The 19,435-nt window shown below is 53.3% G+C and overlaps 1 protein-coding gene across 1 annotated transcript; it reads right to left on the reverse strand.

Moving 5' to 3' along the window:
* Window positions 1-1,330: 1,330 nt before the first annotated feature.
* On the reverse strand, window positions 1,331-19,092 carry ALKBH5 (alkB homolog 5, RNA demethylase). The gene is made up of 4 exons (XM_017823202.1): window positions 18,278-19,092; window positions 11,953-12,033; window positions 7,134-7,289; window positions 1,331-5,504 (listed from the first exon to the last, which is right to left on the reverse strand). The coding sequence occupies exons 1-4, from the start codon at window positions 18,997-18,999 to the stop codon at window positions 5,321-5,323; spliced, it is 1,143 nt and encodes a 380-aa protein (XP_017678691.1). The 5' UTR covers window positions 19,000-19,092; the 3' UTR covers window positions 1,331-5,320.
* Window positions 19,093-19,435: the final 343 nt, after the last annotated feature.

Consider the following 19,435-nt stretch of genomic DNA (forward strand, 5'->3'; position numbering starts at 1 on the left):
GGCATTGACGGACAGCTGCGCCCGCCAATCCCCGCGCGGCAACGCGCGCCGCGCGCCGCGGCCCCGCCCACCATCCACCGCGCATGCGCCACCGTGGGGCACGATGGGGTTTGTAGTCCCCACTATCACCCCCCCCGCTCCGCTCCCTCTCTGCGCTTTGTTTATTTATATATTTATTTGTTTTAGCTTTTTCTTTCGTCTTTTTCTCTCCGCATGGGGCAGCGAGGGCACCGCGAGCCCGGTCACCGTGGTCACAAAGCCCCCACGAACTCGGGGTGTCGTGGTTTTTGGTTCTCACCGTGTGCCCCACAGCCATGGGGTGCATCAACATGGCGGCGCCCCGGCCACAGGGCCTGGAGCATCCCGCCGGCTCCCAAAATTAACGTTCGAGCCTCATTCCTGGCTGGCGACTCATTATTCCCACCGTGGCACCGGGAATGCTGTTCCCCACTCCCCCCACGGCACCGTCCTGAGGTGGGAGGGGGAGCGACCTGCCCTGCGCCCGGTTTTGGGGTGACTCACCCCGGGCAGGGCACGGCTTCCCCTCCCTGCTGACTAACCCCGGCCCGGGGAGATGCGGCTCTGGGGCGACGCGGGGTTTGGGGGCGGAAAACAGCCTGGAGGGGGAGCGGGGAGCGACGGGCTCACGGAGGGATGGAGGGTCTGAGCCACAGGCACAGCCCCGGGCAGTGAGGGTGGAGAGGAGGGAGCCAGATGTGGGTCATGGCTGGGGAGGAGGGAGAGGAGGAGAAAGGGAACAGAGGGGAGAGGGAGAGAAGGTGGGAGGAAGAGGGGGAAGAGGAGAGAAAGAGAAGAGAGGAAGAGGAGAGTGAAAGCAAGAGGAGAGGAGGGAGAGGAGGAAAAGGAGGAGAGAAGAGAGGAGGAACAGGAGAGAAGGAAGAGAAGACAAACAGGAGAGGAGGAAGAGAGGAGGGAGAATGGAGGCCACACATGAGGCCAGCAGCCCCCTTCCATCCCCTCTGGCACCTCACCCCCATCTCACCATCTCACTCCAGCAGGAGGAAGGCACAAGGAGGGTGAGGGGCTCCACATGAGGCCGAAGCAGAGGGTGTTGGGCCCATCTGGATCCAGGCTCCAGCTGTGGGCAGGGTGGGAGCTGCAGGAGGAGGAAGAGGAGGGCAGAGAGCCCTGTCCCTGCTTTCTAGGACAGCTCAGGAGGCACAGCCACCACATTTGGCTGCCCCATCCCCAGGGAGCCGGTGACTCCCTTTATTTAGAACCAGTTCCCCATTCCCAACCACCTCTTTTCTGCCTGGGGAAATCAAGGCACATCCCAGCCCACGGCACCACCACACAGGCAGGCAGAGCAATGCTTTCTGCTTTTATTCAATTAATGCAGCAATCTATACAAGAAAAAAAAATAATAATGAAACCATGAAATTCCAAACCCTGACAGTGAAGAACCAAATTCTTCCTAAGAATCAACCAGAATTAAAAGATTCCCCCACGTCAGACTGTACATAAAATAATCTCTGCCCCATTTACAGCGTTTCACACAGTACTTCTCGTATCTCAAACTTCAGAACTGTACAACTTTGTTACAAACCACGCTTTTTCCTAGGAAAAGCTTACGGAAAAAAATATTGCCACTTTCTTTTTTATTTATCTTTTTTTTTTTTTTTAAATTTTTATTTTTATGGGTAACCAAAAAAAAAAAAAAAATTAGAATCTTTTAAAAAACAAAACTAAAGTCAGCAGAACTTGTTAAGTGTGGGCAGGGGAAGGAGCACAGGCGCTTCTTGGCCAAATGTTTCTCCTCCCAATGGGGAAAGGGAACATTTTTGGCAGGTAAAAGACTCTTTGCTGCTGGTGGGGGTCCAACCCCGGCCCCCCTGAGCCCTCCTCAAAGCCTGGCAGCTGTTTTGACCCTTGGGCTTGGATAATTCCACCACTGACTCTTCTGGAGATACGGGCAACAGCAACAAACCCCAATTCCTCCTGTTCCTCACAGAAAAGCAGGGATGAATCCCACTGAACTAGGGATGAACCCCACCTTCCTCCCCCTTCCTTAGGAAAGACAGTTCTCCTGGTCTGGGCTCTGGGTCTGGGAGCATGGATTGTCACACTGGATGTAGCCTTATTCCCAGTTTGGGGCTGAGCAAGGACACGTTGTGGGTGGATGGAGAGGAGGTCGGACCACACAACTGGATCAGACACAGGACAAAGCCAAGAGGGTCAGGGCTGTGCGTGAGCCCATCCCACGGAGCACATGGGAAAAGTTTTGCCTCCAAAATGGAGCTCTCCGCCCTCCACACTCCCACACCAGCCCCATGGCACCAGCCTGACCCAACGCCTGCGGGCAGCCCGACAGAGAAAAGGTGTGGGATCACCAGGAATTCCGAGCCACAGTTTCACCAGACAGGTTACAGGAAGGGATCCAGACCTCTGGACCCACGTGAAAAATGCGTCTTCTGGTTTCGAATCCAGGTTTCACTCCGATGTTGTTCAGTGCAAAAGAGTTAAAAAACCATGTTATCTACACATATACATCCGTGTCTATAGAAAATGTCTGTACAAGTGGGAAGATGGCCCTGCCTGCACGCTGGGGACTCCTCTCCCGAGGGATGCCGCGGGTCCCACCGCTTGCACCCCGCTCCCTCTCTCTCTCTCTCTCTCCAAGGTGTCAACCCCCAACCAGTCAGGTTGAAAACCAGGTGAGCTATGAGAAGAGATGGTGGCTGGAGCTCCTCCTGCCCCCCCAGCCACGGCTGCCAGCTCTGACCCACTGCACGGATGCGAGGCAGGGAGGAAGGGAGAAGGGAAGAGCTCCCAACCATGGCATGCAGGAATTCCAAAACAAGCTGGGAAAGGATACTTGCACACATACGGACTGCACAAGGACCAGGATGAGGTGATGCCTGATACCAGGCGAGAGGTAAGACCTCAGGATTCCTGGTTCAGCCTTCAGCAGAGATACAGCCAGCACCTCATCCCATGGGAATCCTGCTCTGGGAAGCTGCCGCCAGAAAGGCAGGCTGCCTCCAGCTTCGTTTTGAGCTGACACCAGAGTAGAGTATCTGTATTGCAGAGGTAGGCATAAAACTGGGAGCCAGGAAGGGAGAGGGGAGAGCCAAGACCTCCAGCAGTGACCACTGTCACTGTCACACCCGTGGCAGAGCCTGGTGCTGTGGTGGGCACAGCCAGGATGAATCCAGAAAGACAAAGCCATAAGGAGGAGAAGGGATTGCTGCTCCCCACATGCGGTTTTGCTATCAGGGGGATGCCAAGCTTTCCAAAACAAGGGGTTTGTAGCCAAGAGCTGGCCTGGATTCGCAGCAGGAAGCTGGGAGGGCGAGGAACATCGCTTCAAATGCTACGTGTGGTCTGAAAATGGCATTTTAAGGGTTTCAGAAGTGGCAGAAGCATGAGCTTTCAGATCTCTGGGCAGATAAGATGGGTTCCTTCAAAGGCTCTGCCTGTACCTCGGCATGGAGCCAGCGGGGGCTCTCATCAGGAAAGCAATTGGATAAAATAATCAAGAGACAGGCACGGGGTACCTCAGGTACAGACCCCCACAGACCAGCACTGTGCTGAAGGTGATGGCAACGTCCTCTGTGCTACTGTGACCACAAGATCCAGCCTGAGCAGAACCCCAACAACAGGCGAGCGCCAGGAGCTGCAGAAATAATCAGCAGGGAAGGAAAAGGACAGTGGGATCCAGATGTCAGCAAGTATTCTGCCGGGAACAAATGCCTGGGTGGCTATTTTAGACCAGGAGCCCCTCAAGACAGCAGCAAACGGGTTTCAAAATATATTACATCTTTTTATTGCCAAGCGTGCAGACCACGAAGTGTGTGGGGGACACAACACTAAGAAAAACTACAATTGGAAGGAGGGAAAAGCAGTAAAAATTTAAAAATAAGACTACTCCTTACAACTGCCAACACTTGGGTTCAAAGAATCAACTGGAGGAAGTTTTCCTTAAAAGTAGGGTTCTAAATATGGCGACGGGCCCCAAAACTTTGCAAACGCCAAGGCTTTGGTCTGGGCTAACACAAACCGGGTGGGAGAAGAGGAGGATGAAGGCAGATGTTCTAACACAACTCCACGGGGCTGAATGCCTGATTCGTCTCAGCATTTCCTGTAGCAACCAGAAAGCTCCCTGCCATGGGAATACAGGCAGGAATAAGCCAGGAGAAGGCAGGCAACTTCAGTGCTGGATGCACTGAACCGGGGCCAAACTAGACCCCTGCAGTGTCCCCACTCCCAGCCTTGGAGGGGACAGACCACGGTCGAGGCCACGGCAGCGCCTGTTCCTGCTCTGGCAGAGCACAGCCAATCCCTCGGGATGGGACACTGTGCTGGGATGCTGTGCCTCTCAACTCTCTCCACCTGAAAGGGGCAGTGGAGAACAGCTCCTCTCCGGGGTCCCAAGGCACATGCCCTCACAAGCACAGCGTCTCTCCTACTCCTCCTCGCTATCCCCAGCTCTGGGAAGCAGCACATACTCAGTGTGATCCCTCACTCGGCAGCCCCAAGGTTCCAATATGGATCTCAGGACAATGCTGGGCCATCCTCAGGGAAGCCAGCCATGATTCCTTCCTCCTCAATCACAACACAACAACACACCCCTGCCAGATCAGCACTGAGAAACCAGAGCTCTAGTACATTCTTCTCGGAGAGGGCAGCGCAGGGACACAAGGCTGCGAGCCCATGCTGGCTTGGGAAAAGGGTCTGAAAAGGAAACCTACTGCATTTAAAACACTAAAGTGCAACGAAAATGTCCTAAACCCTTTGAAATCAATCGCAGTAAGAGGGGTCTGCAAAGCTTCAAACTTCCAGTTACTGCAGGGCACCCTTAAAACAGACCCAACAACCACCAGGAAAGAGCAGACCAAGGAGCCCTTTGGTAAAACAAGGAACATGATGCCACCATGGAATTTCAGCTCCTGGGGTCAAACATCATATTTAGAACATTTGGAAAGGAAGAGTGTTAAAGCGAAAAAAACAAACAAAAACAAAAATACAATTCTTGAATCTTGCGCAATGAAACAGTTAAACTTTTTGGTGTTTTCAAAAGAAATCCCAACAGACAGCCTGGCATAACTTTATCTGCTTCCTAAGGGAGAGATGCCCGCTCGACCCATGACTCAGGACAGCATGTGCACTGGACATGTTCCATCCTTACGTATGTCTCAGCATTCCTCCATTCATAAAACTCAAATCCTTCCTGTTTACTCTTCAGCCTGAAAGGAAAAACCAAAACTGAAGCTAGATGGAAGATAGCCAGAGGGAGGAGAAAGTTTTCACAGACTGGAGGCCAATCTCATCAGCTCCACGAGCCTGGAAAGAGCAATCCTCAGTGCCGCCTCATTTTAACTTTCCTGGCCGGGCTGCCGTCCTCCTCCTCCTCCTCACAGTCCTCCGTGTACTCGTACGACCGTCGCCAATAGTTCTCGGAGCTGAAGTTGCTCCGTCTCCTATGTTTTGGTAAGAGGACCGAGCGCCTGTTCTCCTCTTTATCCATTTCTAGGATCCGTGGCCTAGGGAGGGAGAGAAAGCAGGAGAGTGAGAGCACAGCCACGGTGGGATGCAGGCATTCCTCCTGCAGACACTCTCTGCAGTGCTGCACACTCGGAGTGATAGCCCTGCCCGCTTCCACACTGCCTTCCCAGCACCGGGCACTCGGCAGAGCAGGAACAGATCACCAAGTTGCACTTCCCACAGGGAGCTGAGAATTTGCTTTGATGGTGCAAGTCCTTCCCCTTCCCAGGGCAAGCTTTGGTCTTTAATCTCCACCAGGAACACTTCCAAACAGCCCAGTCACCTCTGGTTTTTTTAAGTGCAGCTTGTGGCCCCAAGAAACGTCCCTTGGGCAGTGGGGTCTGTTTCCTGCATCAGAGCTCCCAGCACAGAGCTGAGCTCCTCATGGTGTAGGATCACAGCACAGCTCCAAAATCTTTTGTCCTCTCAAAACATTAGCACAGTGCAACTGTTATTTTTGCAGAACTGCCTCTGATCACTTCATAGCAGGACTGGGGTGGTGGGCTGCACAGACCCCCTTATTTTATCTGAGTGGTTCCTCTGAGAGATACCACTATGATATCCATGCTAATTACCTGTTATACTGGAGTCTTTGAGGCCACAGGAAGAGAAAAACATGTTTTTCACACCCATCTGCTGCAGGAGCCTATGCAAGCCATCCCCCACACCCTGATAAGGTCACATCAGGCTGAAAAACAGCTCTGACAGATCTGCACATTTGTCCTGCATGATCGCTTCCCTAATCGGACACTGCGTGCTCAGAGGGAAGCTGTATTTGCAGGCCAGCTTCAATTCTTCATCCATCTTCCCAGCCTGCATCCAGGTGAATGAACACAGCTCACAAACAAGCCATCCCCACCCTCCTCCCTCCAGGACAGGTTGAAACAGGGCTGGGACTGCACAGCAGCCAAGTCCCTCGACCAAGGCGACTTTTAGGCTGTATCCAGTGTGCAGAGAATGCCACCTCAATCCTCAGGAAGCTCTGGAACTGGACTATCCAGGCCAGCTGGCAGACTGGCTATCACTCAGGGCTATCGGTGTGTTCACACCAAGGTGTTTAAGGGAAGCCTTGCTGCAGAGCTCAAGCTGTCTGAGACCTTGGCAAGGAGCTTCCCTGAAGGTCAGGCTTAAGCATCCACACAGTCTGGTTTCTTACACAAAAATATACTCACGCAGCTCTGGAATCACAACAGGTCTGAGAAGCTTCCCAAAAGGCCTTCACCTTTCCCAGATAGCAAACCCTCATGTTCTCTCCCAGGACTGCTTTCATAATATAGTTTAATGCAGCTGCACAGGTTGCTTGGCAATAGAGGTCAAAAATGATTAGCTGCAGGGAAACTATTGTTCTGAACGACTGCATTATCAAAAGCCAGCCAAATCTATTGCTTCTTCATTATGCCACTCACAGGATAAACAATGTAAGCTGCTTACAGCCAGAGCTCAGCCTCCACAAGTCTGGGAGCAACATATAAAGAGCTCATTCTGATAAAACAGATCTTGGCACCAGAGAAAGCACCTGCCAGGTTTTTTTTAAGTGTTTTTAAGTGTGTTGTGCAGCCACGGACCTCAACCATGCACTGACCCAGAGACCCCATCCCAAACATTGCCCTTAGGAGAGATCATCCTACCTGTGAGCAGCATCAGGATCAGCTTTGCGATGGGACCGCTTTGGTTTCAGGATCTGGTCCCGGTTACTTCCTGATAGACGGTCAGAGTTATAACCTGGTGGCAACACAGAGCTACTCAGGGATTTTGTTTCCAATCGAGGTGCATCTAGTCTTGTTCTGCAAATATTTAAAGAGAAGAGAATTTGCAAGGAGTTTCTACGGAACCACCAGTGTGCTGCAGCAAATATCTGCCTGGGATGTGCTGCAGGAGAGCCCTCCATCCCAGCCACACAGCTCAGGAGGAGGGGCAGGATACCACACTCCAGAGAAGAACAAGCTGCAGTTTTTTGGTTACTTCAAGCTTCATAGAATCATGGAATGGTTTGGGTTAGAAGGGACCTCAAAGCTCACTCCGTTCCAGCCCTGTGCCATGGGCAGGGACACCTTCCACTATCCCAGGTTGCCCCAAGTTCCACCCAACCTGGCCCTGGACACTTCAGGGATGGGGCAGCCACAGCTTCTCTGGGCAACCTGTGCCAGGGCCTCACCATCCACACAGGGAAGAGTTTTCTACTAATAGCCAATCTAAACCTGCTCTCTTCAAATTTGAAGCCATTCCCCCTTTCCTACCAGAGGAAAGAGGAAGCACAGGGACACGTAGCCATGAGGTGAATGCAAGAGGTGCTGGCTCACTGCAACCCCAGTGGGATATAGAGCAGAGGTGCAGGAGTAGCTGTGAAATCACAGTGACTCGTCAATAACTCACAGCTCCAGTTAATCCACCTGGGTGGGAGATGTCCTGCAAAATTCATCACCACCTCCAACAGTAATAACTGCTTCCACCTGGAAACTCCCTCCTGCCCACAGATCTCACAGGGTCAGGTGTTCCTCAGCTTGACTAAGAGGTGCAAAGAGTTGAAGTACGAGTCAGGAGCGGGTGTAGCAAACAGAAGCTGCACCACATCCTTTCCAGCAGCACAGCACGTGCTCAGGATACACCAGAGAGCAAACACAGCTCATCCCAGAGGGGAACTGCTGCTGGCCCAGCCATGACTGCAGCCACACACACATGGAGGGAGGCAGCAGGAATGAAAACTCGACGGAGCAGCACCTTATCCCAGTGCTGTGACCATCTCCAAGCACACCACAGTCACCAGGCTCAAGTTACAAACTCTGCTAAAGTCTATTTCAAAACACAGACTGAAGCCTAAGAATGGGCAAAATATAGTAAAAGGTGCTGGTGCTCCAGAGCTGCCGATTTCAGGAGGATCCAAGCTACTTCCCAGAAGGAAAGGCACCCTGATGCTGTTGTTGCAGTCTGTCTCCCTCCTTAGGATAAGGAGGGACTACAGAAGGGGTCTGGGTAAAAGAAAGGGGAAAATCACTACTTGTTCTTCTGTGCTGAACTTTAGCTCCTGAGGGAGGTTTCCACAGGAGAATCCCAACCTACACTCCCCTTAGGAAGCACATCCAGCTGCCAAGGTACACTCTGCCACTGGGGAGAGCCTCTTCAGTTAAGCAGGGCGATGCCAGGCTGGCACAGGTGATGCTGGGCATGGCAGCCTGAGTTTGCCCAGCATGCCAGAAACAAGGAACACTTCCACAGGCAGCTGCCAGGCTGGAGCCTGTGACAGTTCATGCTGTTGTCCTGAGCTGTTCTCAGCTCCAGGACTGGACCCAGTCCAGCCAGAACACCAAAGGCATTGCTGATCCTGCCCCAGACAAGGTGGTTTAAATATCTCTCAAATACAACAGCAACTGCAGGGCTGCAATTCAAACAAACCAACCCTCAAATACACTGGAAGGGCAAGGGAACACCAGCCATGCTCCCTCTGGCCACAGAGCAAGGCAGGAGCAGATTCAAGTTAAATAGATTAACTCCTATTTATGAAGCAGAATGGCAGCAGAAACCCTCTAAAATTACTTTCAAGACCCACTTCAATAGGTCTCATTTCTATCCCCCCCCTCCCACGTTACCTCTTCCAGCACCTCACGAAATTGTGAGCAGGTTCCTCCACTCTCGCTCAAAGCGCTTCCAAACCTCCAAACCCAGCAGCCCTGTGCTCTGACACGCAGGAAAACACTCAATATCATCACACTACAGCACTGAGGTGTTTATGACCTACTTGGTAACCACGCTGCTCTGGAGCATCCTGCAAAATCCTGCTGCTCCTCCAGTTCCCACAGCTTTGTTCTCCTGCCGCTGTCAGCGAAAACACGCTCGGAGCAGAGGCAAGAGCAGAGCCAAATGCAAACGTGTCTGGGACCCAGCAGGATCTCACATTCAGAGCTGAACATCCCAGCTCCAACTGGGGTGACCCAGCTGATCTGATCCCGCTGGGAAGCTCAGGGCTGATCCTTACCACGAAAACGAGGAAGAGGAGTTTTATGAGGCCGCGGGCTGCTCCCAACCCTGCTGTGCTAGCAGGCCACCAGCGGAAGTAGCTGCTTTCCCGATTGCATAACACACTGTTTCAGAGAAAAGTCGTGTGATCCGGGAATCGGGAGTGGCGTTTGTGCAGTGATCCAGGGCGTGGGGACACAGCACAGACAGGGGTCACCGCGGCCCCGCCGCGCGCGCACGGACACACACGGAACACCGGGAGATGGCCGCCCTCACCAGGGATAAACAGCAATTAATAAGCTCTATTTGGCAGCAGCTGGAGCACGGCCTGTGGCAAACAGGGAATTGCCATGGATTCACCAGGGCTGCTAAGCTCTGCAGAGGTTACACGGAAAGAATCACCAGGGGGGTTTCCGCTTTGCTCAAGAGAAAAACCTCCGTGTGGTTGTGTCTGGCCTGTCAGTCAGGTCAGCCCACGGCTGTGTGACTGGGCAGAGACACTTCTGCTCTAATGTTAAGCAAATCAGACCCCAAAAATGAGGGGAAGGCAGAAGGACACGCTGCTGGAGAGGGATGGCTGAGCAAACACAGCTCTGGTAGGAGCTGCAGGCTTTGTCTCCTCAGCAGTGATGCACCAGGTCAGCTGGCTACACCACTGCTCCTTCCAGGATTTAAAGCAGGCTTATAAAGAACGGGGAGAGCTACTTTTTACATGGGCAGATAGATTTAGATTAGATATTAGAAAGAAATCCTTTACTCAGAGGGTAGTGAGGCACTGGCACAGGTTTGCCCAGAGAGGTTGAGGACTTCCCATGCCTGAAAGTGTCCAAGACCAGGTTGGACAGGGCTTGGAGCAACCTGGTCTAGTGGAAGGTGTCCCTGCCCATGGCAGGGGGTTGGAATAGATGAGCTTCAAGGTCCCTTTTTTGCTCAGTTGCACTTTGATGGCAGCCAGGTTAGACTGAAATAACCCAACATTCTCAGCTTAGAGAGGCTGGAGAAAGCAAGAGGCAGAGCCAGTTTAAACAGGTATTTTCAATATCTGCAACAGATATTGGGCAGCTTTAGCTTATTTATCCGAGTCTGTCTTTTCCAGGGAACTGCTCCACAACCGAGAACAGGCAGCTTCTCTATCCTAAATCCCAACCAAAGCAGCTACACGACTTGGAGATGCCTCCTCGTCAGCACTCGTGCTGCTTTTCGTTGGTTGCACCAACACCATGAACACAACAGCTTTAAGTTCTTATCACAGCCCCCTCACCCCAAACCTCATGTGGCCGTAACCAGCTGTGGGGTGGTTTGGCTACATCCTGTCTTTCATCCCACTCTATCTCCTGCCACATGTCATCCTGCCTCCCTGGGTCTGGGCTGATTTTGCCTGGCTAACGCCTCGGGGCTGCTGTTTTTTCTGCCTTCATTTCATGGGTCTCTCTAACCAGATGTCCAACTCCACTCCACTGGCTTTGTGCCATATCTTCACAATGTTGCCAGGCTTGTTTTGAAACCAACTAAGCCATCCAAAAGCTCATCCAGTCTGAATCCACACCATTTGCCTGATAGCCTTGTGCCAGCCTGGGCCAGAACCACAAGCCCTGCCACCAATGCCCACGCTTTTGGTTGGGTTTACAGGACTCAAAATCATTGTATTTTCACTTACAAAAAGATTTCTTGACAGCAGAATTACTGCTATAACACCTTCTAAGTCACAGTCACCATGGGTCAATGTGTGCCAGTCACATTTTTTGGTCTCCTAGTAGAAGGAACTGATGAGAGAGGACATTTCTGGGCACAAAAAAAGGTAATACTTGAGGGAGTTTGGGGTGGGGTTGGCTTATTTTTTCTCAATTTTCTTAAGGGTTTTAGGAACAAGCAATGCTGGATGAAATGCCATCAAGACAGTGTAGATACTAGAACAGGAAGCACGTTTCTAAAACAGCTTACAGAGCTTGGCTTCCCAACATAGACTCGAAGGACAAGCCCTGTAAAGTGAGCACTGAATTCACTTTGTTTCCCTCCCAAGTCAGTGTCTTCCTCCCTCTCCCCAGGAAACAAAAGCCATGCTACCAAGTAAACTTCATCTGCTTTTATAGGAGATTCTTCATCACAAGCATCAGCTTCAAAGGACTGTCCAGGTAACTCACACAGGGAGGTATCGTATGACCAGACACCTGAATACACAACCCAAAACAAGACAGTTTGAAATCTGAGCTGTTTGGAGCTGGGCAGCCAAAGAAAGACAGGTGTTTGGACACCAACAGGGCTTGCAACCCCAGCCCTTTCAATGAAGTGCTGCTCACAGAGCCAAGAAGTGATTAACTCTGCAGGAACTGGTTCCAGCTACTTCCAGTGCCGGGTAGGGCAAGAGTGTCAGAGTGACATCTAATCAAGGTGTAAGATCAAGCCAGCAAATTAACAAGCAAGGCAGTTTTTAAGCGTCTAAACATCACGACACCACATCCACGTTTATCTTACTGTCCGGAGGGCTTCCACACTTACTTCCTCAGGATGATGACAGCTCTTCTCTCCTTGATGTCCTGTGGTCGAATACAGTGTGTGATTTCGTCGGCCGCATACCCACTGACAACAGAAACAAAAAGCCACTGTGAGAGACATGCCAGGCAGAGGCAGAAAGTGGTTTCCAGCCTCCACAACTCATTTTGGCCAGTATTTCCAAACTTCCACCAGGAATTCCTCCTCCAAACACCGTTCCCCAGACACGCTGGAGATAGACTTGTAGGAAGGAACAAACATTGGGAAAGAATGTGGACAGCCAGGGGTTTTTTTTTTTGGGGGGGGGGGCTTTAGGACTCAATTTTTTAGCCTACATCAGAGGAAACTGCCACCTGCTACAGCGCTGTGAAATAAGACACGTGGAAATGCGTGTATGGGTTGTAAATTCAGACAATTAATTTACAAAGAAATTAGAAAGCAACAGGGGAAAAATCAGCACGTTCCTCCGAAGAATCTCCTCACGCACATCCCTGAGAAAAGCCATCTCTCATGCTGAGATGTGCAGCACACCCAGACATGAACACGTACCAGAGTCAGAGAGATTTGTTAGTCATGGAGGGGTGCAGTGATGGCAGGAGTTGAGCCTCTCATCCCCCTCACCTGGGCACAGATTCTCTCAGCACCCTCATCCTCCCTGCTCCCCATCACGTGGCACATCCTCAGCCACGATACGAACATCACCAACCCCAACCCAATGCACTTGGGTTATAACCTTCAAACTCAGACCTGCAAACCAAGCTGCACTCCCAAAACCTCCCTGTTCCAGGGAGAAACAGCTCCCTGGGCTGAGGAAAATGACCCCAGGCTCAAGCAGTAGCCGCTCTGGGCAGGAGTGTTTCACTGTGTGAGGTGACTTCGGATACTCCACGTTTCCAGCAGGCTGGAGAAAAGCCAAGGCCAAGGACGACCTCAGCTTCCTACAAAACACTGAAGCATTTTTCTCATGGCTGCTTCTGTTGTCGAGCAGGTGAAATCACAGTGGGTCCATGGAGAGCAGCCACCACCCCTGCTCGGACACACAAACCACCCTGCGGGAGCACATCCCGTCACTCCCGTGGTTCCAGCCAGCAGGTCCGAGAGTGGGGCCTGCCCTCTACCTGCCGTTTGGAGAGTGTCAGCTCACACAGAGCCTTCTAGACTCCAGCATGGGAAAGAGAGAAGCTAAACACCTTCAGAGCCTCCTGGAACACCTGACAAGGGCAGGAGCACCTTGAAAGGGATTTGGGCAAAGGCTGCCGAAGCCACAAAACGCTGGCACACCCTCGCACTGTTTAACCTGAAGCCGAAATCACCAGGCCCGTGGTCCCCACGAGGCTTTTCCTGGCACACCAGCTGCCAGGCAGCCCTCAGAAGCACGGCCAGGGTCAGGGGCTGGCAGGTTATTCAGGACACTCAGAGCACAGAACACATCTTACACACGCAAGTCTTCTCCGGGGACGGGACCGGGTTTCCTTGATCTGGTTAGATAACCCACCCACTCACCCAGAAACACGCACCTCTCCTCAAAGACAGATCTACTGCTTTAGGAGGAGAGTTAAAAAGCATAAGTCCTGATCAGTTAAAACAGGGGTGATGTCCATGCCCCCCGCCCTCCAGGCACTGCAGAACACGACAGTGTTATGCCAAGGGGCTTACGGTGATGCTCTTTTATGTTCCAGGAATCTCTGCGTCAGGCTCCAGCGAATTCATGAATATCACCCACGTTAACATTCAACTTGGCGCATCCTCGGCAACACCTTGAACATCAGGAAAAGGTCTGTTTCCAGACATGTGCTCTCCATCCCGAGATGTCAGCCTGGACACTCCTTCTCACTTCCCAGGCAGAAATCCCCTTCCCAGATCAGTCCCACAGTGGCCCCAGGAAAAGTTTGTGGCCCCAGATGCACATGGGTAGCACTAAAGCAATAGCCCCAGTACTCCAGTCTGAGGTCCTAAAGGGCACCAGTCTGCCCCAGTGCCTTACTGGTGTGAGAAAACTCTGCTTGCACCATATCCCATACAGTGACGGTGTCTCTCTCCACAGGCAGAAAAATGGAAGAAAAAGATTATTTGGTTGTGTCATACTTATGCTGCCTTGTGCCAGCAAAAACTCCTCACCCACTGCCCAGCCTTGCACACCCCGATGATGGGTAAAGGGGCAGACACTGGGGAAAAATACCCATAATGGGTCTACCCGCAGATTTCTTGCCCAGAGAACAAACCCAAAGCAATTTGCTAAGGAAAACCCTAAATTCCTGCCCAGGAGAACACCTGAATAGGATATCTCTATCCCAGAGTGTTTTTCAGAAGAACACAGGGAGGTGCTGATGTGGGGGACCCACATGCCCCCCTCAACCCACCCCAACTCCAAACTGTCAGACCTTACACAGCCAACTCCTCCCTGAGTCTCCTTCTCAATCCAGAAGAGCCACTACAGAACTGATTCACATGGAGATGAAAGTGGAATTTTTCTGTGCAGACATCACCGGAAAGGAGGCCCTGAAATTCTGCAGAGTCTCTAACGAGAAACATTTCTATGACGACACGTCCCGATGACAGCCAGGCCAGCTCAGAGGCACAGGGACCTGGCCCACTGCAGGGTTTGGGCAACTCAAGGCTTTACTTGTGGCTCAGGAGAGCTCCTGCCACAAACCATGGATGTGACACCGACCAGTCTGAGCAGAGCTCGAACAAATCTCTGCCTCATCACCACTGGCACACGCAGAACTTCCTCTGCACCAACGGCTTGTTCAGAGGGATCAGGCTTTTTTGGAAAAGCATCTAATGCAGGCAGCTGCAGAGAGATTCCTCCAGCTGGGAAGGAAGCAGGTTCATCCTCCAGCGACTCCAAGCAGCTCTGATTATGCGCCACCAGGCATGCCTGGAGACAACAGGAGGGACACACATCACAGTGTTTCCCTGCCATCACAAACAGCCAGGAGATGACCTGGAGCACTCTCCAGCTGCGGGAGGGAAGCCCACATGGCACACCAGCTCCCAGAACTTGGGAAATGTTACCTGTGCCATTCATTCCTCCAACTGCAGCTGCACTACTTCCAACCACGGCGCTGAGAAAACATTCCTGGCAGTTTCAGTGCTGAGATTTGCTACCTCTGACAGCAGCTGCAGGGCAGGGATCTGGATGGAACCCCCCATCCCAGCTGGATCTGCATCCCCCAGCTCCCTCCCTTTTTCCCAGCCTAAGCACATTGTCAAAGCACACGTTCCCCAGATGAACAGGCAAATTCCTCCATCTCCTCCCCACTGGTTCAATCGATTGATGCTTATCAAATTATTGCTAAAAAAAGAAAACCCACAAATATGGTGCAGCCAGCAGCCCCCCCCACCAAGAGCTGATGGGCCACAGGACTGGGATCCAGCAGCACACACTGAGGTGATGCTTCCTCTTGGACTGGCTGGCAGTGGGACAAACCTGCAGGAGCACCTGCTTCCCAGGGCTGCAGAAGAGGAGATTGGAGGAGGTTGTCTTCTAAATCTCAAAACCTACAAAGGCAAATCTTCCCTGCAGATGAGAAAGGAGAGGAAAAAAAGCCTTGCTGGAAGAGGGAAGGGCTCATTCGCAGGTCATGGGTTGGCTCGGCCTTTGGTTTCTGGCAGAGGGGCACAGCCCAGGCAGGTGAATTCTGTTCCACCTCACCTGTAGTTTGAGGTCTGAACCCTTTCCAGCAGGTTCATTGTTGGCAAACACCACATCCTGCTTCAGGGCAGGCAAAGTCAAGGGAGGGATATGGGGAAAGCCTCAATGCAAAATCCCTGCTGGGTAGGCGGCTATGAAATCAGGAGGAGAACTGGGAACAGGCTGCTGAGAGCAAGAACAGGACAGGTGTGATCTGGGGACAGCCTGAGAACGCTGTGAGGTCAAAGACAGGGATCCAACAGCTTTCCCTTAGATCCTCCTGACTTCCACAGGCTACCCTGGCTTCCCCAAAAGGCAGCAGGCCAGGAGCAGCCACTGACCCAGCAGGATTTGAATCCCAGACATTACAGGCATGCCACTTCTATCTGCACCCGTTCCCCATCTCCAGGGTAACTGCCTCCAGCAACTGTTTACCCACAGCAGAAAACGCCAAGTTTGGGGAGTTGACTTAATCATAACCAAGGGATGGATTCGGTGATACACCCCTGAGAGCCTACCAACAATCTGCACCTCTCCTGCTTCTCCTAAACTGTTGGGGCTAGAGGGGAGGCAAGGAGATCTGCTGTGAGGCAAAGAATTCGATTCCAGCCAGGATCATATCAACGCAGAACAATCACTTTGGCAGAATCTCATCTTAAGTGAGTGCTAAGTATCTGCTAACTGCTGTACCAAAATTGAAATAATCCATCCTAAAGTCTATTATTTGTTGGAAAGCAGAACATCTGACCGTGATGAAGCGGCAGCGGGTAAAGGAGAAAGCAGCCCTTCTATTTGCAGGGAAAAGACACTGGAGGGAAAAGATACTTCATTTGGTTTGTGCAATTGGTTCAGCCATGCTAATAAACTGGTTTCAGCAGCTGGGTGATGCTGGTCAACAACCCAGAGACCCCGGGAGACATGACATGTCAATCCTGGGAGCCCTGAGCCAGTGCCTCTTCCCAGCAGTTCTGAGGGAAGAGCAAGGTCTGGGATAAGAAAACATCATTCTCTGGTCCTGGAGCAGAGAAAGCACCTCTTCTTCCTCCCATCATCCTCCACTGCAGAGTCCCAATCCTCCTGCAGACATAAGGCCATGAGTTTTCCAAGTGGCTTTGACTGCAAGACTCGAGGCTGACCTCTGTTAGGTTATAAAAAATTAAAAAAAAAATGCCTCTGGCTGTGAAAGAAAGAATAACTATTTATCCAGACCCAATGGGGAAAGACAGCAGAGAGATTCTCATCACCAGCAGGAAAATTAGGGTAGAAAGTTTCCCTCCTGGTGTCTCAGGGAAGTGGCTGCCTTACACCCGGCAGTCTCCATCCCTAGGGTGGATGGAACTTGCTCTGCAGTAAAAGGACATGGGGCAGGATGAGTCCCCTCGGGTCCTATTTCACAAAATCACCCTGACCTCTGCCCCCTCCGCCCTGGTCAACCCACTAGAGAGCGAGAAAACGTCCCCAGTGCTGTTCCCGATTCCCTCCGCAGCCTCCCTCATCCCTGGCTAATCCACAGAAGTTACCTAACGCCGGGGTATGGCGAGGATTAGTTAATGTTTGTGCAGCTTTTCCGAGATAAAAGCTACGCGAGATCTCAGCATTTATTATTGATGCACCAGTCAAGGAGGCCGTGTGTATGTGGGGGGAAAAATTCCTTCCCGAACCCTGCGGCGATCACTTTACAAGCCAAAGCAAGGGATTGTGTTACAGCCTGGGAGCCCGGAAAACCGGCCTGGACCTTCACCAGCCCAAAAAATAGCCACTCAAACGAGGATAAGTTGGTAGCTCAGAGCACTGCTGGCAGGGTCCTGGTGATCCCTGCTCCTGGCAAGGAGCACTCTGACCTTCAGGGATACAAGGAACTGGCAGCCCTGGTGCCAGGCTTCAAGCTGCCCTCCCCAGGAGCTGGACACTGGTGGGTCCGTATGCTCCAGTCCTGCCTGTCCTCTTACCTTCTTGTCCCCTCACCTGCCTGCTCTCCCTCCCAGCCCGTGCCAGGAAGGCAGCGGGATTAGGAAGCAGGCGTTTCCCAGTGCCAATCCCAGCTTTACTGCCGACCAGCTGCATGACCTTGGGCAGGTCATTCCACCTCCACAGCTCTTCCTCATCACACGTAAAGTCCTTTCCTGCCTGTGACCTGCTGTGCTTCCAAGTGACAATCCCACAGGGCTCAGCACTCGGGCCTTGGTCTCCCCATCGTCACTGGGCAGGGAAGGGTTCAGTATTCCCAGTTTACAGATTGGGAAGACAAGGCCATTCACACCTCCTCTACACGTTTAAGGTCAGGTCAGGGAGGCACTGGCCGAGCTAAGAATAGTCCCAGGAGTCCAGTCCCAACCAGCTGCTCAGTTAACAGTTAAAATAACACGTCTGACCACTCTTGGGCACAGGATCCATTTTGTGTCTCGACGTGTTATTTTAACCATTTACGGGAAACTACAGCTAAGCTCAGCTCGGCGAGTGGCCACACTCCCACCAGGACTCGCCTCAAGCCCCATGGAGAGGGCACCCTCCCAAATCCTCACCCACCACAGCAGCAGGACCGCCCCCAAATCCCTGCCTTACCCCTTCCACCCCAGTGAAACCCTGTGCGTGTCTACAGGCGAGGGAGATGGAGCCCGAGGCGCCGTCGGGGCGCATCCATGAGCCTCGTGATCCGTGTTACACAACCGAGCCCCGGCAACGCGGGCGAGTTACCTGAGCACCGTGACGCTTCCCCTCTTCACGGGCAGGAAGAGAACGGGCTCCGAGACCCTGATGGGCTTGAACTGGAATTTACACCCGAAGCAGAGCGCCGAGTCGCTGAAGAAGGAGACGGACACGATGGGCCTCTCAAAGATATGGATGGGGTCAACGTGGGAGACAATGCAGCCCCCCGGCTGGTAGTCGTTGATGACGGCACTGTTCACAAAGCCCTCGGGGATCACCCGGTGCTCCACCAGCTTCCTGATCACCAGGTCGTGCACCCACTCGGGGATGGCGTCCACCTCCCCCCGCGGGTACAGCCGCTCCTGGCCGGGCCCTCTCCTCTGCAGCTGGGACCCGTAGGTGTAGCCTTCCCCGAAAAAATACTTGTTCCGCAGCGGCGCCCGGTCCACCGTGTGCTCCTTGTAGAGCCCCTTCTCGGCCCGGGACACCACGTCCTCGATGCGCGCCTCGATCTTGGCGCACTCCTCGGCGCTGAACAGGCGAAGCTGGCGGATGCCGCTCTTCACTTTCCGGGCTTCCTCCTCCTCCTTCTGCTCCTCGTAGTCGCTGGGCTCGGAGCCGGAGTCCTCCTGGTGCCGCCGCTTGCGGTCGTAGGGGGGCTCGGGGGGTTCCCGCGGGAGGCCCCCCCCGCCGCCGCCTTTGTGGCCGTCCCGGTAGGGCATCATGGACTTGAGCTTCTCCCGCAGGTCCGTGTAGCCGCTGCCGGCCATGGCTGGTCCGCAGCCCCCGCCTCTATCGATCCCCGCGCTGCAGGCGGCGGCGGGCGGCGGCGGGGGACGCGCGGCTGCTGCTCATGGCACCCGCCGCCCTGCCGGGAGAGAGAGCCCCGGGGCACCGGGGGGTGAGCACGGGGCCGCCGGGACCGCGCCAACCACTCCCCCCCACCCCCGGGGAGATGGGACCCCTCCCCGCACCGGTGCCGTCCCCTCCCTCCCTGCCGGGGCACACTCACGGCTCGGCCCGGGGCGGGCGCAGACAACGCTGCCGGTGGTGTCGGTGCTCACGCGGCGGCCGGGCCTGGCACATGCCCAGCGGCGGCCCCGGGCGCCCCGCCCGCTCCGGCCGCAGCGGCGCTGCCCATGGCGGGGAAACCGGAGGAGGTCGGTGTGTGTGTAAGGGAGGGTATCCCGTGCCGTGCCGGGGGAG

Source organism: Lepidothrix coronata, unplaced genomic scaffold (genome assembly GCF_001604755.1).
Source record: "Lepidothrix coronata isolate B3197 unplaced genomic scaffold, Lepidothrix_coronata-1.0 Scaffold101, whole genome shotgun sequence".
NCBI classification, from domain to species: Eukaryota; Metazoa; Chordata; class Aves; order Passeriformes; family Pipridae; genus Lepidothrix; species Lepidothrix coronata.

Excerpts from the sequence above, each read along its gene's own strand:
- ALKBH5 (XM_017823202.1), bottom strand. The coding sequence starts at position 18,999 with ATGGCCGGCAGCGGCTACACGGACCTGCGGGAGAAGCTCAAGTCCATG. Across the intron at positions 12,034-18,277 it reads GGAAGCGTCACGGTGCTCAG|TGGGTATGCGGCCGACGAAA; the intron begins GTAACTCGCCCG and ends TTCTGTTGTCAG. Across the intron at positions 5,505-7,133 it reads GATCCTGATGCTGCTCACAG|GCCACGGATCCTAGAAATGG; the intron begins GTAGGATGATCT and ends CTCCCTCCCTAG.